The 18,438-nt window shown below is 39.1% G+C and overlaps 1 protein-coding gene across 6 annotated transcripts in view; it reads right to left on the minus strand.

Annotated features, from left to right (window-relative positions):
• Positions 1-18,438, minus strand: part of ANKS1B (ankyrin repeat and sterile alpha motif domain containing 1B) — a 764,239-nt gene that overhangs the window by 305,936 nt on the left and 439,865 nt on the right. For 4 of the 6 annotated variants that reach the window (XM_044981810.1, XM_044981801.1, XM_044981818.1 and 1 more), the window contains one exon: positions 2,393-2,499. In XM_044981810.1, coding sequence (XP_044837745.1) covers positions 2,393-2,499 — 107 coding nt within the window. Of the gene's footprint in view, positions 1-2,392; positions 2,500-2,895; positions 2,970-18,438 lie in introns of those variants that run through there. The other 2 variants (XM_044981832.1, XM_044981837.1) reach the window with 1 other exon arrangement.

Below are 18,438 nucleotides of genomic sequence, written 5' to 3' on the forward strand. Positions count from 1 at the left end.
ACATAAAATAGATGAATATCTGAACAATTTTAATTAAAGTAAACAATTTTCTGATATTATAGAAAAATGTAACACAGCACATTTAAGGTTAATAGATATCTAATTTTTCCTATTACCTTAACAGACCTTTATTCTCCAATTTAAATATCTATATTCCAGGTTTAATTTTCTTCTATAATTTTGGACAGCAATGAAAGTATTTTAGTGACAATAAAAATTTTTTGAATTATGCCAGGAGAAACCTCTTACATTATGTAATGATGATGTATGCAAAAGAATAATATATAAACCAGCAAATTATGATTTTATGATCACTTTTTTGCTGCAATAAAATATTTGATATATTGTGGCCCAAACCATAGCATATCAAATTACTGTAAATACTGAAAAGTTATTATATCATTATTGTTTCATTACAACATTATTTCACAGCAATATGTTTAATTACTAGATTCAATGTAGGGGTCTAATCTCTTATTCATACATGCACCGAACTCCAAATAACATCAGTGGAAATTGTATGTTTTACATGGAATATGTATTCAAGAAGAAACTAAATTAGAAAAGAACTAGTAGACTAAGCTGACCAGAATGCTATGGTTACCACACAAACACCCACGCCATAACTTCACCGACATGGTACCTGAAAAAGTTTGGTTTGGGTATTTACTAAAATAACTTCATACCGAAATAGGTACATTTACATAATTATGTCAATGAGCGATTTAGGGCTTGCCCACTGAAGTCAATGACAGTGTCCGCATTGACTCCAATGGACTTTGGATCAGGCCCTACAGCTTTAGTAAATGTTTGGAAAGCAATCCGAGTCAATTTCTCTAGCTCCTGCTGGCTCACTGTTTACTTGTGGTGGGTGCACCTCTACACATTTGTTATGCCATCTACTGCCCCTCGTGAACATTTTCCCTTTTGTAATCTTTTTATGACTTATGCTTATCGGCTCTAGTCATTCTAAACCTACAGAATATGTAAGATACTAGTGGTTGCAAGTTTCGCTACAATGAAATCGATTTAAGAAATTTTATTGGATGGATGAAGCCTACAAATTACATTTGTGTTTTTTTTATTTTATTTTTTATTTGGGGCTAATTTTTCTGCTTTTAAAATCAAGAACATTTAAAAAAGGAGCAAAAACTGCTAAGATTTTTGTTGGTATAAGCAAAAGAACACACAGCAGCCATGTAGAGGCAGGAAGAAAAATCAAAAATACATATGGAAATAAAAATAGATGGGTCTTTCACAATTTTCTTATCAATAACCCACAAGTGTACATTAGTACCGCCAAAAAAAAATTTAAATGGGGAAAATATGACTGATGTACAAATATGCCTTTGTAATCATAACATATTCATGACAAAGTCCACTTGTACATCTTACATACTGTATGTAAGCTGTTTGTTAATATAGTAGCTCTGGAGCTATCCAAGGATGAAAATATTTACAGAGAAAAATACCTTAATTAGGGACAAAGAATAATGTGATGAGATCTGGTACTGTACAACAAGTATGGTGAGTAGGTTCACCACAAATAAAAATTATAAACATTGGAAGAGGTATATTCATGGTTATGTTGCAATTGTATAGATTACCTTCCTCCCTTAGCCATATTAATTTCAAGTGGAAAGATTGTATACATGAGGTTTTTCATCCATATCACATGTGGATACCCTAGATTCTAAGGTATCTGAAATAATTTGGTCCTTTTTTTCACCTCAATGAAATATTTATAGTTAAGCTAGGAAAGTTTTTGGTATCCATTTAAAGGAATACTCTTGCTTCCCTGTTCAAACAAGTGAATCCCATAAATTGATTACGTAAAAAACCCCAAACAACCCCACTTTACTAAGATATCCAGAATAAGTTAGAGTTGGCACAATTTGTTCAATAATTATCCATAATTAAAATATATCTTCCTGTAACAATGGCATGTCATGCTATCTAATTAACTTGGTGCTAATGTTTAAATAAAAGTAATACCATGTGATGTACTACAGATAGGGGTGTGGCCAAACCTTTACATACGGGGGGATTGCCCCCTCCCTATGATGGTGTACAAGTATTATGAATTTCCACTTTTTTTAAAAAACCTGGAGATTGATATGGGGGAGGGAGAGAACCTTAACCCCCAGCTTCTCCTTGGCCATGTCCCTGGTTATAGATATTATTTCATAACATGTATATTTTGGAAGTTTATCCTGAGAACACCTTACATATTGATTCAGCCGTATGTAGAAAACTGAAGCACTACCAGATTTCAGTGCAAAGCAGAATAGTTCTAAGCTATTTAAGATCACATAAGAAACACAGACAGAGAAAACAAACAAAAAAAGCAGCCACAGTGCCTATACACAGCAATACAGAGAAGGATTCTTACCATAAATTGCACATTATCAAATCCATTAGCCAGCAAGTGGTTCTCATACTGAGGTAGCCCAATATTTTCCAACCATTGTCCCACTGTCTGGACAGGGCATCTGGGTCCTGTAAGAGGGTGAAGAGGGAGGCGTTTAAGCAATGAGTAGCCATCCACCGGATAGTAGCGGTAGTCCTGGGCTGAGAGGTGGCATTGCCACATCATGTTCCTGGAAAAGTTGTTATCAAAGGAGCCCGCCAGCTTGACAGATTAATATTTTCAGCAAGGAAGAAAGTCAGAAGTAAAACATAGTTTACAGGGCAGTCTATAGAGTATGATCTGATCCTAGCTCAACATTTCTCAGTTATTAATCTTTACTATATACCATAACGTCACAGAGTGGGGAAAAAAAGGCATATCAAGCTGTCAGCTAAGCTGTTTGCCGTTATATGAGATTGTTGGAATACTCCACAATGAGCAATGCACTGCCAGCAGCAAGAATTCTTTTTATCAAGTACTCCTACACTCATCAGTATGCAGCTCCATGCTCCTTGCTCCCCCTCGCTCGCTCCCCTTCATTACCCAGCCTAGGCTACACCTCGCATTTTCAATAATAGCCATCAGATAAGGCAGATTTTTTTTGTCTGCAAGCTGTAAGCCTGCTGCTGCTGCTTCCTCCTACACACTCATCCAAGTGTCAATCTTGAATGATGAGAGCAGTCAAAACAAATGCAGAAAATAGAAAGATTCAAAAGCAAACTAAAGCTCTTAAATCTGAATAGAATCTTCATACCAGTTACGCATTACAGATCTGTTTGTTGTAGATTTTTTACGTTTCAAAAGACATCAGGAAATGCAAAGCATTAACCATAGTCTATAGCATGGTTTACTACATGTTCCCTTTTAAATACAACATAAATACTGGTCTGTAGATCAACTTACATTATTCTGAAAATAAGCATTCATTTTCTTTAATGAACCAACAACAAATGAATACATTTTAGAATGTTTTTCCTGTAACCCTCCACAAGACACAAACTGTGCAACAACCTTTAGTCAAAATAATTAGTTTACTATCTCCAGGATTTTTCAACCGTAAAATATTATTAGACACAAGAAAACCTTCATTCTAGCTTATTTATGATTCAACATGAAAGGTTACCATTTCAAATTAACAGTTAAAGGGATATTTTTAACAAAGTAAAATTGAAAGTACAGATCCTTTCTCAAAAAATGAATGTTGAATAATAACAGATGTGAGTCTGAATGAATGGCAGAGAGGTTGTGTATTCTTTCTTAATATAGAAGGGAAAAGTCAAAGACACAAATGATAAATTGAATGCAAAAGAACTACATTATTCAAGTGCTTAGACTTTGGCTTTCCTCCTTTCATTGAACTTTGAACTAACCAGATGCATTATTTAAAGCCAACAATTTTTGCCAGTAGGCTAGCTTTCTATTACTTTGGATGACCATGTTAGGTTTTGTTAGAAATTATTTTTACTAAACCTAATATTAAACCAGCATGTTTTCATGGCACACACACAAACAAAATCAATGCAAATAGTTTGAATTTAAACATTCCCCTGCAGCATTTACAACCTAAATGTTGCAGCACTTTGCTCATGTATGAGAATCAGAAAGTACGATCAACTAAAGCCCCAACTCAGCATCCAATGAAGTCAATGGGAAGACACCTATTGATTACAAAGGGCACCCTCAAACTTCCAGCCCCGAGACAGATATACTGGTGCTAACATCTATGTTCATACAGAGTCGCATTGAAAATAATGGTTCACCTTACTTCCACTGGCTTTGCACATGAATAATTTCATTGACTCCAAAGGTGTTACAGCTGATTCACAGCTGTGTAAGTCAGAACAGAGTCAGGAACAGGGGGAATATGCACAGGCATAAGCATTTGAACCAATGCATTAATTTGCCAGATCATGACCAAATCTAATTTCATCATCCAAGCTTAATTAAATATTAAAGTAAGCTATACCATGTGTATTAAAAAGTTGGTTAGATTTTAACATCTCTGAATTTTAACAGTTAAAGGTGTTGTTAGCTATACAATCCAATAAAAAGTGTGTTTAAACCAATGACTTCTCATTTGACAAGTTTCACGCCTGGACCCATTCAAATTTCAAGATACGATATCTCATGACCTTCCAGGGCTAGAAACACAACAGAAAATCCCCTTTCTCTCCATGATATACAGCATTTGCATCTAGCAATAACGATGTCACACTGATTTATTCTGAACTAGTTTACCCAGAGGAATTTCTTCTTATTTCTTTCTCTGAGATCTCTTTAGCTGGACTCCTGGCACTAATGCTGCTGGGAGAAACACAAAAATAGTACAAACAACAATTTTTATAATTCTTAATAAAAGTCCTGATATCACTGTGAATGTATTTCTCAAAATATATGATAGTAATTGCACTACTGGGCAGGACTGAACTTGATTATTTTAATTTTTGCTGTATTTGTATAGAAATTGCTGGCAAAAATCTTTTTTTTTTTTGGTCTGTCTTACTTTTTGTGGAAGAAGCAAAACAATAAAATTTAGTTTTTATATTTTGTGCACATGTAGTCCTAGTTATGACCCAGGAAACATAAATAAAGGCCTTTGGAGTTCAAGTTATTAAAATTAATTGTTGTCATTATTCACATGGCCATTATGCAACATTAATACCAATTCTGATGTGGAAGCTGTACATTAGTGTACTACCTGTGCTCAGGGCACTGCACAAAGGAACCATAGAGAGGCTCACACAGATAGTCCATGTCCATTGTGTGTGCTGCCTGGAGTGTTAGAGAGATCGACAGTGGTGCAGGTAGATTTTACAGCTTGTCTCTGGGGTTGCTGCTTTATCTTACACCATTCAGTTACTGACTTCTGGACATTTGCAAGTCCATAGTTTAGGTTTAGTGGGACTTTCTCACTGGGCAGGCCCTCTTTTTTTTACTAGTCATGCCTCATTTTCCTATTACCTGCCTTCTCCTTCTTCTGTAACAGGAGCAATTGCCTTGACTACAACAGAAAAGTTGATCAATTTAACTAAAACAGATTTAAAAACTGGTCTAGTTACACTGGTGCAAATCCCTAATCTAGAAACACTTAACCCTTGCTCATATCAATTTAACCTAAACTGGTAATTTAATAACACAAACCAAATTGATATAAGTGAGGGTTTAACTGTGTGTCTTCATTAGGGGTTTGCACTAGTTTAACTAAATCAATTTTAAAATCAATGTCCTTGAACCAGGGGACTCTTTTAGTATAGATAAAACCTATGACTCATTTTGCAGTATTGCAGAATGTCAAATCAGTGCATCTTTGCCACATCCATCTGTTTCCTGACTATCTTGCACCTCATGACTAATTTACATCGCTCGATATGTTCCTGATCCTGCAACTGGCTCTGTCCAGGTACAGGGTCCACCAAGAGACTTAACTGCTGGATTGAGATCAGCAGAGAATTTTGCACTATGTCTTCCTCCTGAGAACTTGTGGAAATATCTCTGCCCCACATCTACAAAGGGGCTTAAGCATTTAGGTGTCTACTAAAGCAATGGAACCACATGGCAATCCACAAAGTCTGAGTTAAGTGCCTAGGTTCCCTATACAATGAATGGGGAGAGATGGGATCCTAAGGCCTGGTCTACACTAAAAAGGGGGTTCGAATTAGGGTACGCAAATTCAGCTACGTGAATAGCGTAGCTGAATTCGAAGTACCCTAATTCGAACTACTCACCCGTCCAGACGCGGCGGGGTCGAACTCCGCGGCTCCAAGGTCGACTCCGCCACCGCCGTTTGCAGTGGTGGAGTACCGGAGTCGACCGCGGCGCTTCCGGAGTTCGAACTATCGCGTCTAGATCAGACGCGATAGTTCGAACTCCGAGAAGTCGAACTCACTGCGTCGACCCGGACGGTAAGTGTAGACTAGCCCTAAGAATAGGATCCACAAAAGCTAGCATGCTAGGCAGGGAACCACCTATACTGGCAAATTGGAGATGCCAATGAGAGGTGCGTACACTGAGCCTCACCCCTATCACAGATATAGGTGCCTAAGTCCAGGCTGCAGGCCAGAGCCTATCTCTGCTAGTGATCCACATCAGGAACTCCTCTCCTGGAGCCAGGTGGCTTAGGCACTTAAGTCATTTCTTGTGAAGAGTTAGGTGCCTGCCTCGTTCTACACAAATCAGATGGAGGAGGTGGTTCTGGTCATGCCCACCTAATCATTTTTAGCTTAGCAGTTAGAGCACTCACCTGGGTTATGGAAGACCAGGGTTCAATTCCCCTCTCTGGCTGATGGGTAGAAAGACTCTGAACAGGCATCTCTTACCGCTCAGGAGAGTACCCTAACCACTGAACTATAGGATATGCTGACATGGGATTCACTCTATCTGTCCTGTTCCACTTTGGATGAATAATTAAAAAGTCACTGGAGCAGGGGGACTGGACCTTGAGTCTCCCACCTCCCAGGTGAATGCCTGACCACTGGACTGTAGAGTCACTCTCCCTGGCTCAATGACTTTTTAGTTATTTTATCCAAAGTGGAAGAGCTTCAACAGGAAAGACTGTGGGAGCCCCACATTAGAATATCCCAAAGCTCAGTGGTTAGAGCACTCTCCTGAGATGTAAAACACCCCTATTCAAATTTTTTCTCCCCATCTGGCAGAGGATAATTGAACCTGGATCTCCCACATCCCAGTGAGAGCCCTAACCATTGGGCTAAAATGTATAAGATGGGCAGTGGCGGTTGTTCCTGCTGCAGTTGCCAGATTTTGAACAGAGTCCAATATAGTAGAGGTGTTGAGAAGATGCTTAGCAGATTAGGCCACGTGGGAGAGAGAGGTGCTCCTCCACCTATCATCCCCCAGTTTGTGAATTGCTCTGGGGCTTAGGTAGGAGATATGTGGCCAGATCCCTGGAGGGAGGCTGTGGCACTCATGCTTGGAGGCAGAAACATAGGTAACTAGGTAACTTTTATAGCAAAATTTAGTTGCTGAGTGAGTTTAGATACCTACATGATTAGGCAGCAAGTGAGTGGGAGTTCTATGGATTGAAGAGATGTCTAGGGTTTAGGTGCCTAAGCACCTTTGTGGATCTGGGGCTCTGTCTCTAGTTTGCTGGAATGGGGCTCTGGTAAAGGTTGTGCCTGAAGGCATTAATAGGTGATAGCACCCACGCTACATAAAATAATGAGGAGTCCTTGTGGCACCTTAGAGACTAACCAATTTATTTGGGCATAAGCTTTCATGGGCTAAAACCCACTTCATCAGATGCATGGAGTGAAAAATACAGTAAGCAGTATATATATGAAAAGATGGGAGTTGCCTTACCAAGTAGGGGGACAGTGCTAACAAGCCCAATTCAACTAAGGTGGAAGTGGCCTATTCTCAACAGTTGATTATTTTTGTAGTGCTAACGAAGCCAATGCAATCAAGGTGGACGTTGCCCATTTCCAACAGTTGACAAGAAGGTGTGAGTATCAGCAGAGGGAAAATTACTTTTTGTAGTGACCCAGCCACTCCCAGTCTTTATTCAGGCCTAATTTGATAGTGTCCAGTTTGCAAATTAATTCTAGTTCTGCAGTTTCTTGTTGAAGTCCGTTTTTGAAGTTTTTTTATTGAAGAATTGTCACTACAAAAAGTAATTTTTCCTCTGCTGATACTCACATTTTCTTGTCAACTGTTGAAAATGGGCGACATCCACCTTGATTGCATTGGCCTCGTTAGCACTATAAAAGTAATCAACTGTTGAGAATAGCCCACTTCCACCTTAATTGAATTGGCCTCATTAGCACTGACCCCCCCACTTGGTAGAGAAACTCCCATCTTTTTATATGCTGTAATATAAATACTGCTTACTGTATTTTTCATTCCATACATCTGATGAAGTGGGTTTTAGCCCATGAAAGCTTATGCCCAAATAAATTTGTTAGTCTGTATCAGCAAAAACAATGAGGAGTCATTGTGGCACCTTAGAGACTAACATGGTTACTACTCTGAAACCTGTCTACATAAAATGCTTCCGTTACAGCCATGCGGATATCCAGATAAGAATTAATGCTGATCTTAGCAGCACTAGCTAATATTATATACCCATACCCCTTCTTGAGGAGGGGAATATAGTACACATATGGTCAGAAACTCCAATGACAACATAAATCCTAAGAGGGGAGAGTAGTAGGCCACATGAGGGTAAGATATGGTCCAATATAGAGTAATTAACTGGTTTTCATTACATTTTGCTTATGGGTAGCATCCTATGTACCATCAATATATACTGACATTTGTTCAAACTAATAAATTTGTTTCTACCACATACACATTCACAAAAATGGTATTAGTCCTAAATTTCCAGTATTTTTGTTGGTGGTATATATTTATTAAAATGTATATTATTTTTTCCGTTATAGTTTTTACAGATTAATTACCACTTTTCTAAATTTAAAAAGCAATACCTAATTAAACATTTCACAAATAAGAACCCATAATAGAAAAATCAATTAAATTGTTAAAAAATGACAATTTCTTTCCTGTACTGTAACTGTTATTCTTTGAGAGGTTGGTGCAGATGAGTATTTCACTCAGGTGTGTATGCACTGAGCATATCAAAGCCAGAAAACTTTGCCTAGCTATACCCACAGGTGTGGTGCTTATGCCCTGTGGCCCTTAGCCCTTCCCCTAGATATTTAAGGGTCGTGCCACCCTGAAGCACCTCAGTTCCTTCGCACTGAACATCAAGAATTGAGACTCTGTTGCAGAGAAGGGAGGGTGGATTGTGGAATACATGTCTGCACCCACATCTCGAAGAACAATAGTTATAGTGCAGGTGCATAATTGTCTCTTTTTTGTGTGATTGCAGATGTATACTTCACTCAGGTGACTCACAGGCAGTATCAGAAGGAGGTGGGACTCAGAGTCTACTTAAAGATTGACTACAAGACTTGAGCTCATAAAATCTAGTAGGGCTCTAATGAACTAAATTTTGGAGGGTTGGTATTAACATTGACTTCCTGTTGTTCAAGATCAGGCCCAGATGATTGAAAAGACATAATGTGAACTGAACACGCAAAAGGACTTTTTTTTTTTAACTTGCCCCTCACTAACCAATCGTCCAGGTACAGGAAGACATGAATTCCTCTCTTCCTGAAATATGTAGTCACTACTACCATTGGTAAAAACTCAAAGAGCCCAGGAGAGGCCAAAGGGAAACACAGTGTACTAATAATATTGACTTGCCAGGACAAACCTTACAAATTTCCTGTGACTTGGGAAAAATCACTACATGGAAGTCAGCATCCTGAAGATCCAGGGCAGCAAGCTAGTTATTGTTATTTAATTGAGGAAGAATCATTGCTAGAGTGACCATATGGAATCTCACATATTTGATGTATTTGTTGAGTCTGTGGAGAAATTGAGAATAGGTCTCATTCCTCCCTTAGATTTGGGAACCAGGAATAGACTCTCATCCCTCAATGCTGCAGAGAGATCTCCTCGATAGCTTCTGAAGCACACAGGGTCTGGACCTGCTGAAGGATAAGGGGCTTGTGAGAGGGATCCCTGAAGAGAGATGGGATAAGGGGGATGAGAAGGGGAGATTGGACGGCATAACCTGATCTCATGGTGCTTAGGACCCATTTGTCCATGGTTACTGAGTCCCAAGCACTGGAAAAGCAAGACAGCCTGTCCTGGAACTGAGACAGGGATTGAGAGGTCAACTGCAATGCTGTCCTGGACATGCAAGTCAAAATGGCTGCTTCCTCAGCATTGGAAGAGGGCGAACTGGCTGGTTGAAATTGGGCCCAGAAGCTCTCCTGCTTTCTGACCTATGACGCTTCCTGGAAAAATCTTTGTCTTACAGGAAAGGATGACTGTTGGAAAAACTGCTTTGAGAGGTATTGCTGCCATAGCTGTTAATGTGCATAAGTGATGCCTTGTTGTGGCTGGGATATAAACATCCAACAAATTCAAAGTAGCCTGGGAGTTCTTAAATGAGTGTAAAGTCTCATCAGTTTACTCTGAAAACAAAAACCAAACATCAAAAATCTCAATACTCTGCTGAACATCAGGATCTATACCAGCATTCTGCAACCACAAGGCCCTTCTTATGGTCACAGCTGATGCTGTAATTTTGGAAGAAGCATTCGCCAGGGCCTATTGCAAGTTTGGCCACAAGATGACCCTCTGCAATAAACACCTTAAACTCTTGGAGGTTTCTGGCAACTTATCCATGAATTTGGACATAGCGTCCCAACTGATGAAATCATACTTAGATGCTGATTTGCAATATGCATCTGCAATGGAGAAATTGGCTAAATTTTTGTCCACATCAAGTCCAGCCTCTTAGGGCTGGTCCACACTAAGAAGCGGGGTCGAACTAGGGTACGCAAATTCAGCTATGTGAATAGCGTAGCTGAATTCGAAGTACCCTAGTTCGAACTACTCACCTGTCCAGACGCCACGGAATCGAAGTCCGTGGCTCCAAGGTCGACTCCGCCACCGCCGTTTGCAGTGGTGGAGTACTGGAGTCGACCGCGGCACTTCCGGAGTTCGAACTATCGCGTCCAGATTAGACGCGATAGTTCGAACTCCGAGAAGTCGAACTCACCGCGTCGACCCGGCTGGTAAGTGTAGACTAGCCCCTAGATTCTTTGTCCTTGGGGGTGGATTTATATCTCCCCTGCTGTGACCTGTCATTTACTGCTGTCACCATAAGAGAGTTAGGGGCTGGATGGGAGTAAAAGTACTCAAAGTTCTGCATAGGAACATAATATTGTTTCTCAGAATGCTTTGCTGTATGGGATAATAAAGTTGGGGTATTCCACATGGTCCAAGAGGGCTTCATTTATCAGGGGAGCTACCCTCCCTGCAACGGATAACTGGAGAATACCCAGCAATTTTTGTGTATTCTCCTGCATGAACTCAGCCTTAATGCTCAAGGAGGAAGCCATAGGCCTTAGGAGGTCCTGGTATGACTTACAATCCTTGGGCACAGGTGAGGAAGAGGCCAGTACTGTAGAGTCATCCAGAGAGGAAGAAGAAGGAGGGTGCGGGGCCAATGCAAGCTCCTACAGGGGACAGACTCATATACGAGACAATCAAGCTGGACCAGCACAGTGACTGGGTCATGTTAACATCTTTTACTCTTTGGGCCCATATATTCAATTTAAATTAATACAGTATATCTTCCAATCTATGAATAAAAACTAGGTGTAAGAGGATGAGCTCTACTAGTTCTAAAATCCTGAAGCACATGGTGACCAGAAATACTCAGTTCAATTCACTAACTACAGATAATATTTCTTTTGTTTAATAAAATCAGCTTTTAATGAAAAACTTGTTTTGATGAGGAAAAATGTTTATGTATCCAGCACATTTAAGGTAGTTTATTTAATGAAAAAAATTAAAATGCTGTTTTTGTGCATTTTTAATTGAATTTGAATTTCCAGCCAAATAGAGCTAGGTATCTAATAAATAAGAGATGCATCATTCACCATTTTCTAACATAATTAAAAATTAAGACTTTGAATAAATATCAATTAAGCTATATAATTGTTTAAATAAATGTGTACAGATATAGTGTATCATCCTGGTTAGCAAAAAGAAGCACCAAATATAGTGTAAAGGTTATAGTTAGTACTAATGCAATATATTTTAATGGTTACTAACCAATAAGAACCAGTCTTTCTTTAGGAAAATAATTAAAACGTACAAATGCAAAACAATTAAAATCAATGATTTAAATCAATCCATCCTGGGACTTTCTGACCCAGGATGAAGAAATGAGGGACTCTGGCTCTCCTTTTTTTTCACTCCTACATGCATGAGTTGTTAGGATAATTAATCTTTTGGCTAGGAACCTGTTGGATGATTTGTCAAAGGTTGACTGAATTATAATTTTTTCTAGTTGGCTTTTTTTGTATATATGAACTGCTTTTGTTCAGATATTATTTACCCAAACAACAACTCATTTGAAATATTGTTTATCAAGTAAATATATATTTATTACATACATATACCACTAACAGAAAATTTTGACTGTGAAATCAAACTGTCAAAGGTTAGGAAATGCCAGATTTACACTTGTGAGTGCAACCTTAATTCAGCCCCCTAGTGTGTTCATCCTCTGCCTTGACTAAGGTCCTATGGAAAAATAGTATGTAATCCTGCCATAAAGGTCAAAATGCATACATACAAAGGGGGTGAATTAAGCGTACTTGGCAATATCAGATTATCTGATATTTTCCTAACTTTCAAGCACTTGATTTTGCAACCTAAATAATATTATTTTAAATGTAGTTTTTTTGTTTGTAATTTCTGAGAGAGAGAGAGGAGTGTGTTTTCAGAACAAAGGTAAAATCAAATTCTGTTACTACAATTCTAACAACCATTTCATCACGCTTCATCAACGGGTTTGAACTCTGAGCCTTCAGCACTGCCACACAAACTGCTGCTTCTTGAGGACACTAGCTGACAATGGGAAGAAGGCTTTTATCCCAGTGTAGTAGGATTGGCTGCTGGCACCATGTGCTGGGACCATGTGTTGGGTCCAGAGAGGTTACAGATGAAGTCCAGCTCAGCTCTTTCCCCCTTAAGCTGGGTGGAGGTCATGCCCCATGTTGTTCCCCCAGGGGTTTGAGGCATGGGACACTAGGATCATGTCTTAATGGAGCCCTAGGTGTAACTTAAAATTCTTCCCTCTAATAGAAATCCCTGAAGAAGAGCGGCAGCAGCATAACTACCTGCCAACCTTGCGAGAAATCTTCCTTGGGGCACAGGAGGTATAATTTACTCCTTCATGCTTCAGCTTCAGTGAAAGCGAACCATAGTCTTTTCAGAGGAAGAAAGAGATTGTTTCTCAGAAAGTGCTGTGGTGAGGCAGCAATTAAATCAATACTGAGAATGTTTTTCCTGCTGCTTGCATGAGATTCTCAGGAAGTTCTTAGGGATAATAGTAACAGTATGCCCACCACCTATGAGTAATTATTGTCATTGCTTCTAACTACTTTTAAGAAAAAAATCTTCAAATTTGGCATGACAACCTGATTCAAAATGCATTATTTAATTCAGTAAAGCATTTTGAGATACTGTTTTTAGGAAAAGAACATTTTATACTATAGTTTATGGCAGCATAAAACATTATAATTAAAATATATTTTTAAAAGCATTTTTGTGAGGCTCTGTCCTCAGGAACACTTGTCTGGCAAAGTAGTAGAAGTGGACCATAGAGGAATTTTTGAACAAAATGCTCAAAAAAGAATTAAGAGCGCTGGCAGAAAGGCCATATTTAAAAAAGGGAAGAAAGAGAATCCAAAAAGAAAAGGGAACTATAGACCAGACAGCCTCACTTCAGTCCCCGGCAAAATCATGGAGCAGGTCCTCAAAGAATCCATTTTGAAGCACTTGCAGGAGAGGAAGGTGATCAGAAACAGTCAGCATGGATTCACCAAGGGCAAGTCATGCCTGACCAACTTGATTGCTTTCTATGATGAGATAACTGGCTCTGTGAATATGGGGAAAGTGGTGGATGTGATATATCTTGACTTTAGCAAAGCTTTTGATACGGTCTCCCACAGTATTCTTGCCAGTAAGTTAAAAAAGTATGGATTGGATGAATGGACTATAAGGTGGATAGAAAGGTGGATAGATTATCGGGCTCAGTGGGTAGTGATCAATGGCTCAATGTCTACTTGGCAGCTGGTATCAAACGGAGTGCCCCAGGGGTGGGTCCTGGGGCTGGTTTTGTTCAACATCTTTATTAATGATCTGGATGATGGGATGAATTGCACCCTCAGCAAGTTCACAGATGACACTAAACTGGGGGGAGAGGTAGATACTCTGGAGGATAGTGATAGGGTCTAGAGTGACTTAGACAAATTGGAAGATTGGGCCAAAAGAAATCTGATGAGGTTCAACAAGGCAAGTGCAGAGTCCTGCACTTAGGAAGGAAGAATCTCATGCACTGCTACAGGCTGGGGACCGACTGGCTAAGCAGCAGTTCTGCAGAAAAGGACCTGGGTATTACAGTGGATGAGAAGCTGGATATGAGTCAGCAGTGTGCCCTTGTTGCCAAGAGGGCCAACGGCCTATTGGGCTGTATTAGTAGGAGCACTGCCAGCAGATCGAGGGAAGTGATTATTCCCCTCTATTCGACACTGGTGAGGACACACCTGGAGTATTTTGTCCAGTTTTGGTCGCCCCACTACAGAAGGAGGGCAACAAAAATGATTAGGGGGCTGGGTCACATGACATACAAGGAGAGGCTGAGGGAACTGGGATTGTTTAGTATGCAGAAGAGAAGAGTGAAGGGGGATTGATAGCAGCCTTCAACTACCTGAAGGGGAGTTCCAAAGAGAATGGAGTTAGGCTGTTCTCAGTGGCGGCAGATGACAGAACAAGAAGCAATGGTCTCAAGTTGCAGTGAGGGAGGTCTAGGAAACACTATTTCACTAGGAGGGTGGTGAAGCACTTGAATGGGTTAGCTAGGGAGGTGGTGGAATCTCCATCCTTAGAGGTTTTTAAGGCTTGGTTTGACAAAGCCTTGGCTGGGATGATTTAGTTGGGGTTGGTCCTGCTTTGAGCAAGGGATTGGATTAGATGACCTCCTGAGGTCTCTTCCAACCCTAATATTCTATGATTCTATGATTCCTGCACAGGAATGTCTGAAGCAGAGGAGCATGCAGGCTGAAAGTTTGCAAGTCCATAAAATAAATGGTAGCCTTAACATTCAGGAACTTGAAAGCTGCTTAGGTTTCTAATAAGGTCCAGTGGCACTGGCAGAAAGGCCTGTATGACACTGTAGCCAACTTCATATCTAAAGGTGTTGAATCTTAAATCTATACAAGATGGAATGTTTAGATATTTCTAATGAATTTTTTTTGTGTTATGTCAGTTTGGAAGGACACCTTCCTTTTGTCTTATTTTCAGTACCCCTCCTCTTTTTGTTCTTTCAAATGGAATGTTATGCTTCCCTCTCTTCTTTCAGCTACCTCTCCTCATTTGTTTTTATTTCCACCTTCCCAATTTAACAGCTTTTATCACTGGCTCTTTTTCTGCCATGCCCTAGATTTTTAGTGTCTCATCACTCACAATATCTATCACATCTATATGTGCCCTCTTCCTTTTGCTCTCATCTCCTTTCTCATGCCTTTTTTAGAATAAAGGGGAAAAAAAGAGTGAGTTAGTTTGTTTATTTTTAATTGAGCTAGTTACCTCAAGGCAGCTAACCCACTTCTGAGTTTGTCTAGACTAGGAAAGATGGTCAAGCTCAGGTTGGGTTTTGCTAACGTGTTTGAGCTAATCCAAATTTAACCTCATCTTTTTTCATAGTGTAGATGCAGGTTAGCACATTTAACCTTGATTTAGTTGGTCAAAGTCAACCCTAGGCTCCAAAAGATCAAATCATGATGAAAAGTCAATATTTTAAAAAATAATAAAAAACACAATTTTTTTTAATTTTGGGTTAGTTGAAACATCTCATTTAGATAATTTCAAAGCATTTTGTTTTGATTTAGACTTTTAAAAACCTTTTTTCAGTCTAATTAGCTTACATTTCTAAATGAAAAATCATTTTGAACTGGAAAACTCAATTTTTTCATTTTGAAAAGGTCTAAATGAAACAGTCGGATAATTTTGAAACTTTTTTTTTGCCCAACATTTTTTTCCAGTTGAGAAATTTGTCAAACCCAACCCTGTTTCAGTTTCAGGTTCAACAAATCAGCACTTTTCAATGAAAAACAATAACGTGGTGAAAAATTTCAGACCAGCTCTAATAATAATGAACTAGGTATAAAAGTCAAGACTGAAATACAGAAACTAGGTAATGGGTGTTAGCAACAGCCAAACTGGTCCTGAACACAGTTTAGCTCCAAATGTAGGCATGGATAAACTGGTTTCAGTAACTTTTCAAAAAACATGGTGAAAATCTACAAGGTAGTTCCACCCATCATTGACGCATACTGTCAGCAATTATAAATTCTGTAGCATAAACAATAATAAGCCAGCATGACCAGATGGTATATACCCAAGAGTTCTGAAGGAACTCAAATATGAAATTGCAGAACTATTAACTGTGGTATGTAACCTATTGCTAAGTCAGCCTCTGTACCAGATGACTGGAAGACAGCTACTGTGACACCAATTTTTAAAAAAGACTCCAGGAATGATCCTGGCAAATACAAACCGGCAAGCCAAACTTCAGTACCAAGCAAATTGGCTGTAACTATAGAAAAGAACAGAATTATCAGACGCAAGATGAACATGATATGTTAGGGAAGAGTCACAAAGGTTTTGTAAAGGGAAATCATGCCTCACCAGTCTATTAGAATTCTTTGAGGGGTCAACAAGTACGTGGAAAAGGGTAATCCAATAGACACAGCATACTTCGACTTTCAGAAAGCCTTTGACAAGAACCCTCAACAAAGGCTCTTAAGCAAAGTAAGCAGTCATGGGATAAGAGGGAAGGTCCTCTCATTGATCAATAACTGGTTGAAAGATAGGAAACAAAGGGTAGGAGTAAGTGTTCAGTTTTCACAGTGGAGCGAGCTATATAGCAGGATCCCCAAGGATCTCTACTGGGACCAGTGCAGTTCAACATATTCATAAATTATCTGAAAAAAGGGGTAAACAGGAGACAAAGTTTGCTGGCACAAAATTACTCAAGATGATTAAGTCCAAAGCAGATTACAAAGAGTTACAAAGGGATCTCACAAAACTGAATGAATGGGCAACAAAATGGCAGATGAATTTCAATGTTGATAAGTGCAAAGTAATGCCCATTGGAAAACATAATTCCAAATATAAATACAAGATGATAGGGTCTAAATGAGCTGTTACCACTCAAGAAAGAGATATTGGAGTCATCGCAGAGAGTTTCTGAAAAAATTTGCCCAATGTGCAAAGGCAGTCAAAAAAGCTAACAGAATGTTAGGAAAGGGATTGATAATAAGACAGAAAATATCATAATGCCATTATGTAAATCCATGGTACAACCACACCTTGAGTACTGCATGCAGTTCTGGTCACCCCATCACAAAAAAGATATATTAGAATTTGAAAAAATATGGAGAAGGGCACCAAAAATGATTAGTGGAGGAGAAATTAAAAGGACTGGGACTGTTCAGTTTGGAAAAGAGACAACTAAGGCGGGATATGGCAGAGATATATAAAATCATGAATGATGCAGAGAAAGTTAATAAGGAAGTCTTATTTATCCCATCACATAAGATAGGAACCAGTGATCACCCAATGAAATTAATATGTGACAGAAGGAATTATTTCTTCACACAATGCATAGTCAACCTGTGGAACTTATTGCCCGGGGATGTTGTGAGGGCCAAAAGCATAATGGGGTTCAAAAAAGAATTAGATAAGTTCATGGAGGATAGGTCCATCAATGGCTATTATCCAAGATGGACTGGGATGCAACCCCATTCTCTGGGTGTCTCCAAACCCAGTCCCAGCTTCTAGCAGTCAGAGATGACAGGGGATGGATCACTAATAAATTGCCTTGTTTTGTTCTCTCCCTCTGAAGCATCTGGCACAGGGCACTGTAATAAGACAGGATACTGGGCTAGGTGGACCATTGGTCTGACCTAGTATTGCCATTCTTATCGTCTTATGTAAACAAGCCCCAAGACTAGAGCTGGTTGGGTACTCAAAATCAGCATTTGTAGACATTCACTCAAATTCTGAGCCACTGTTTGACTCAGCCACATTCATATTCCCTTGTTATTCAACTGTTTGCAAACATTCCTGGTGAATGGATTTGTGTTTGCATAAATTTTGGGGGGAATGGCTTATCTTTATACAAATACCATAATCACATGCAAATAAGGTTATTTGTGCCTGAACAAGAGAATACATTCTTTGCAATTATGCTCTTTTAAAAGTTTCAGACATCCAATCAGAAAAAAGAAATAACTAAGTAACACAACTAGCAAATACTCAAATTGGACAATTCCTAAACAATAAAACGAAGTTTATCCATCCAAACTATCCAGTGATTAGTCATGAATAAATAAATATATATTTTAAACTAAATTCGG

This window comes from Mauremys mutica, chromosome 1 (assembly GCF_020497125.1).
Source record: "Mauremys mutica isolate MM-2020 ecotype Southern chromosome 1, ASM2049712v1, whole genome shotgun sequence".
NCBI lineage: Eukaryota > Metazoa > Chordata > Testudines > Geoemydidae > Mauremys > Mauremys mutica.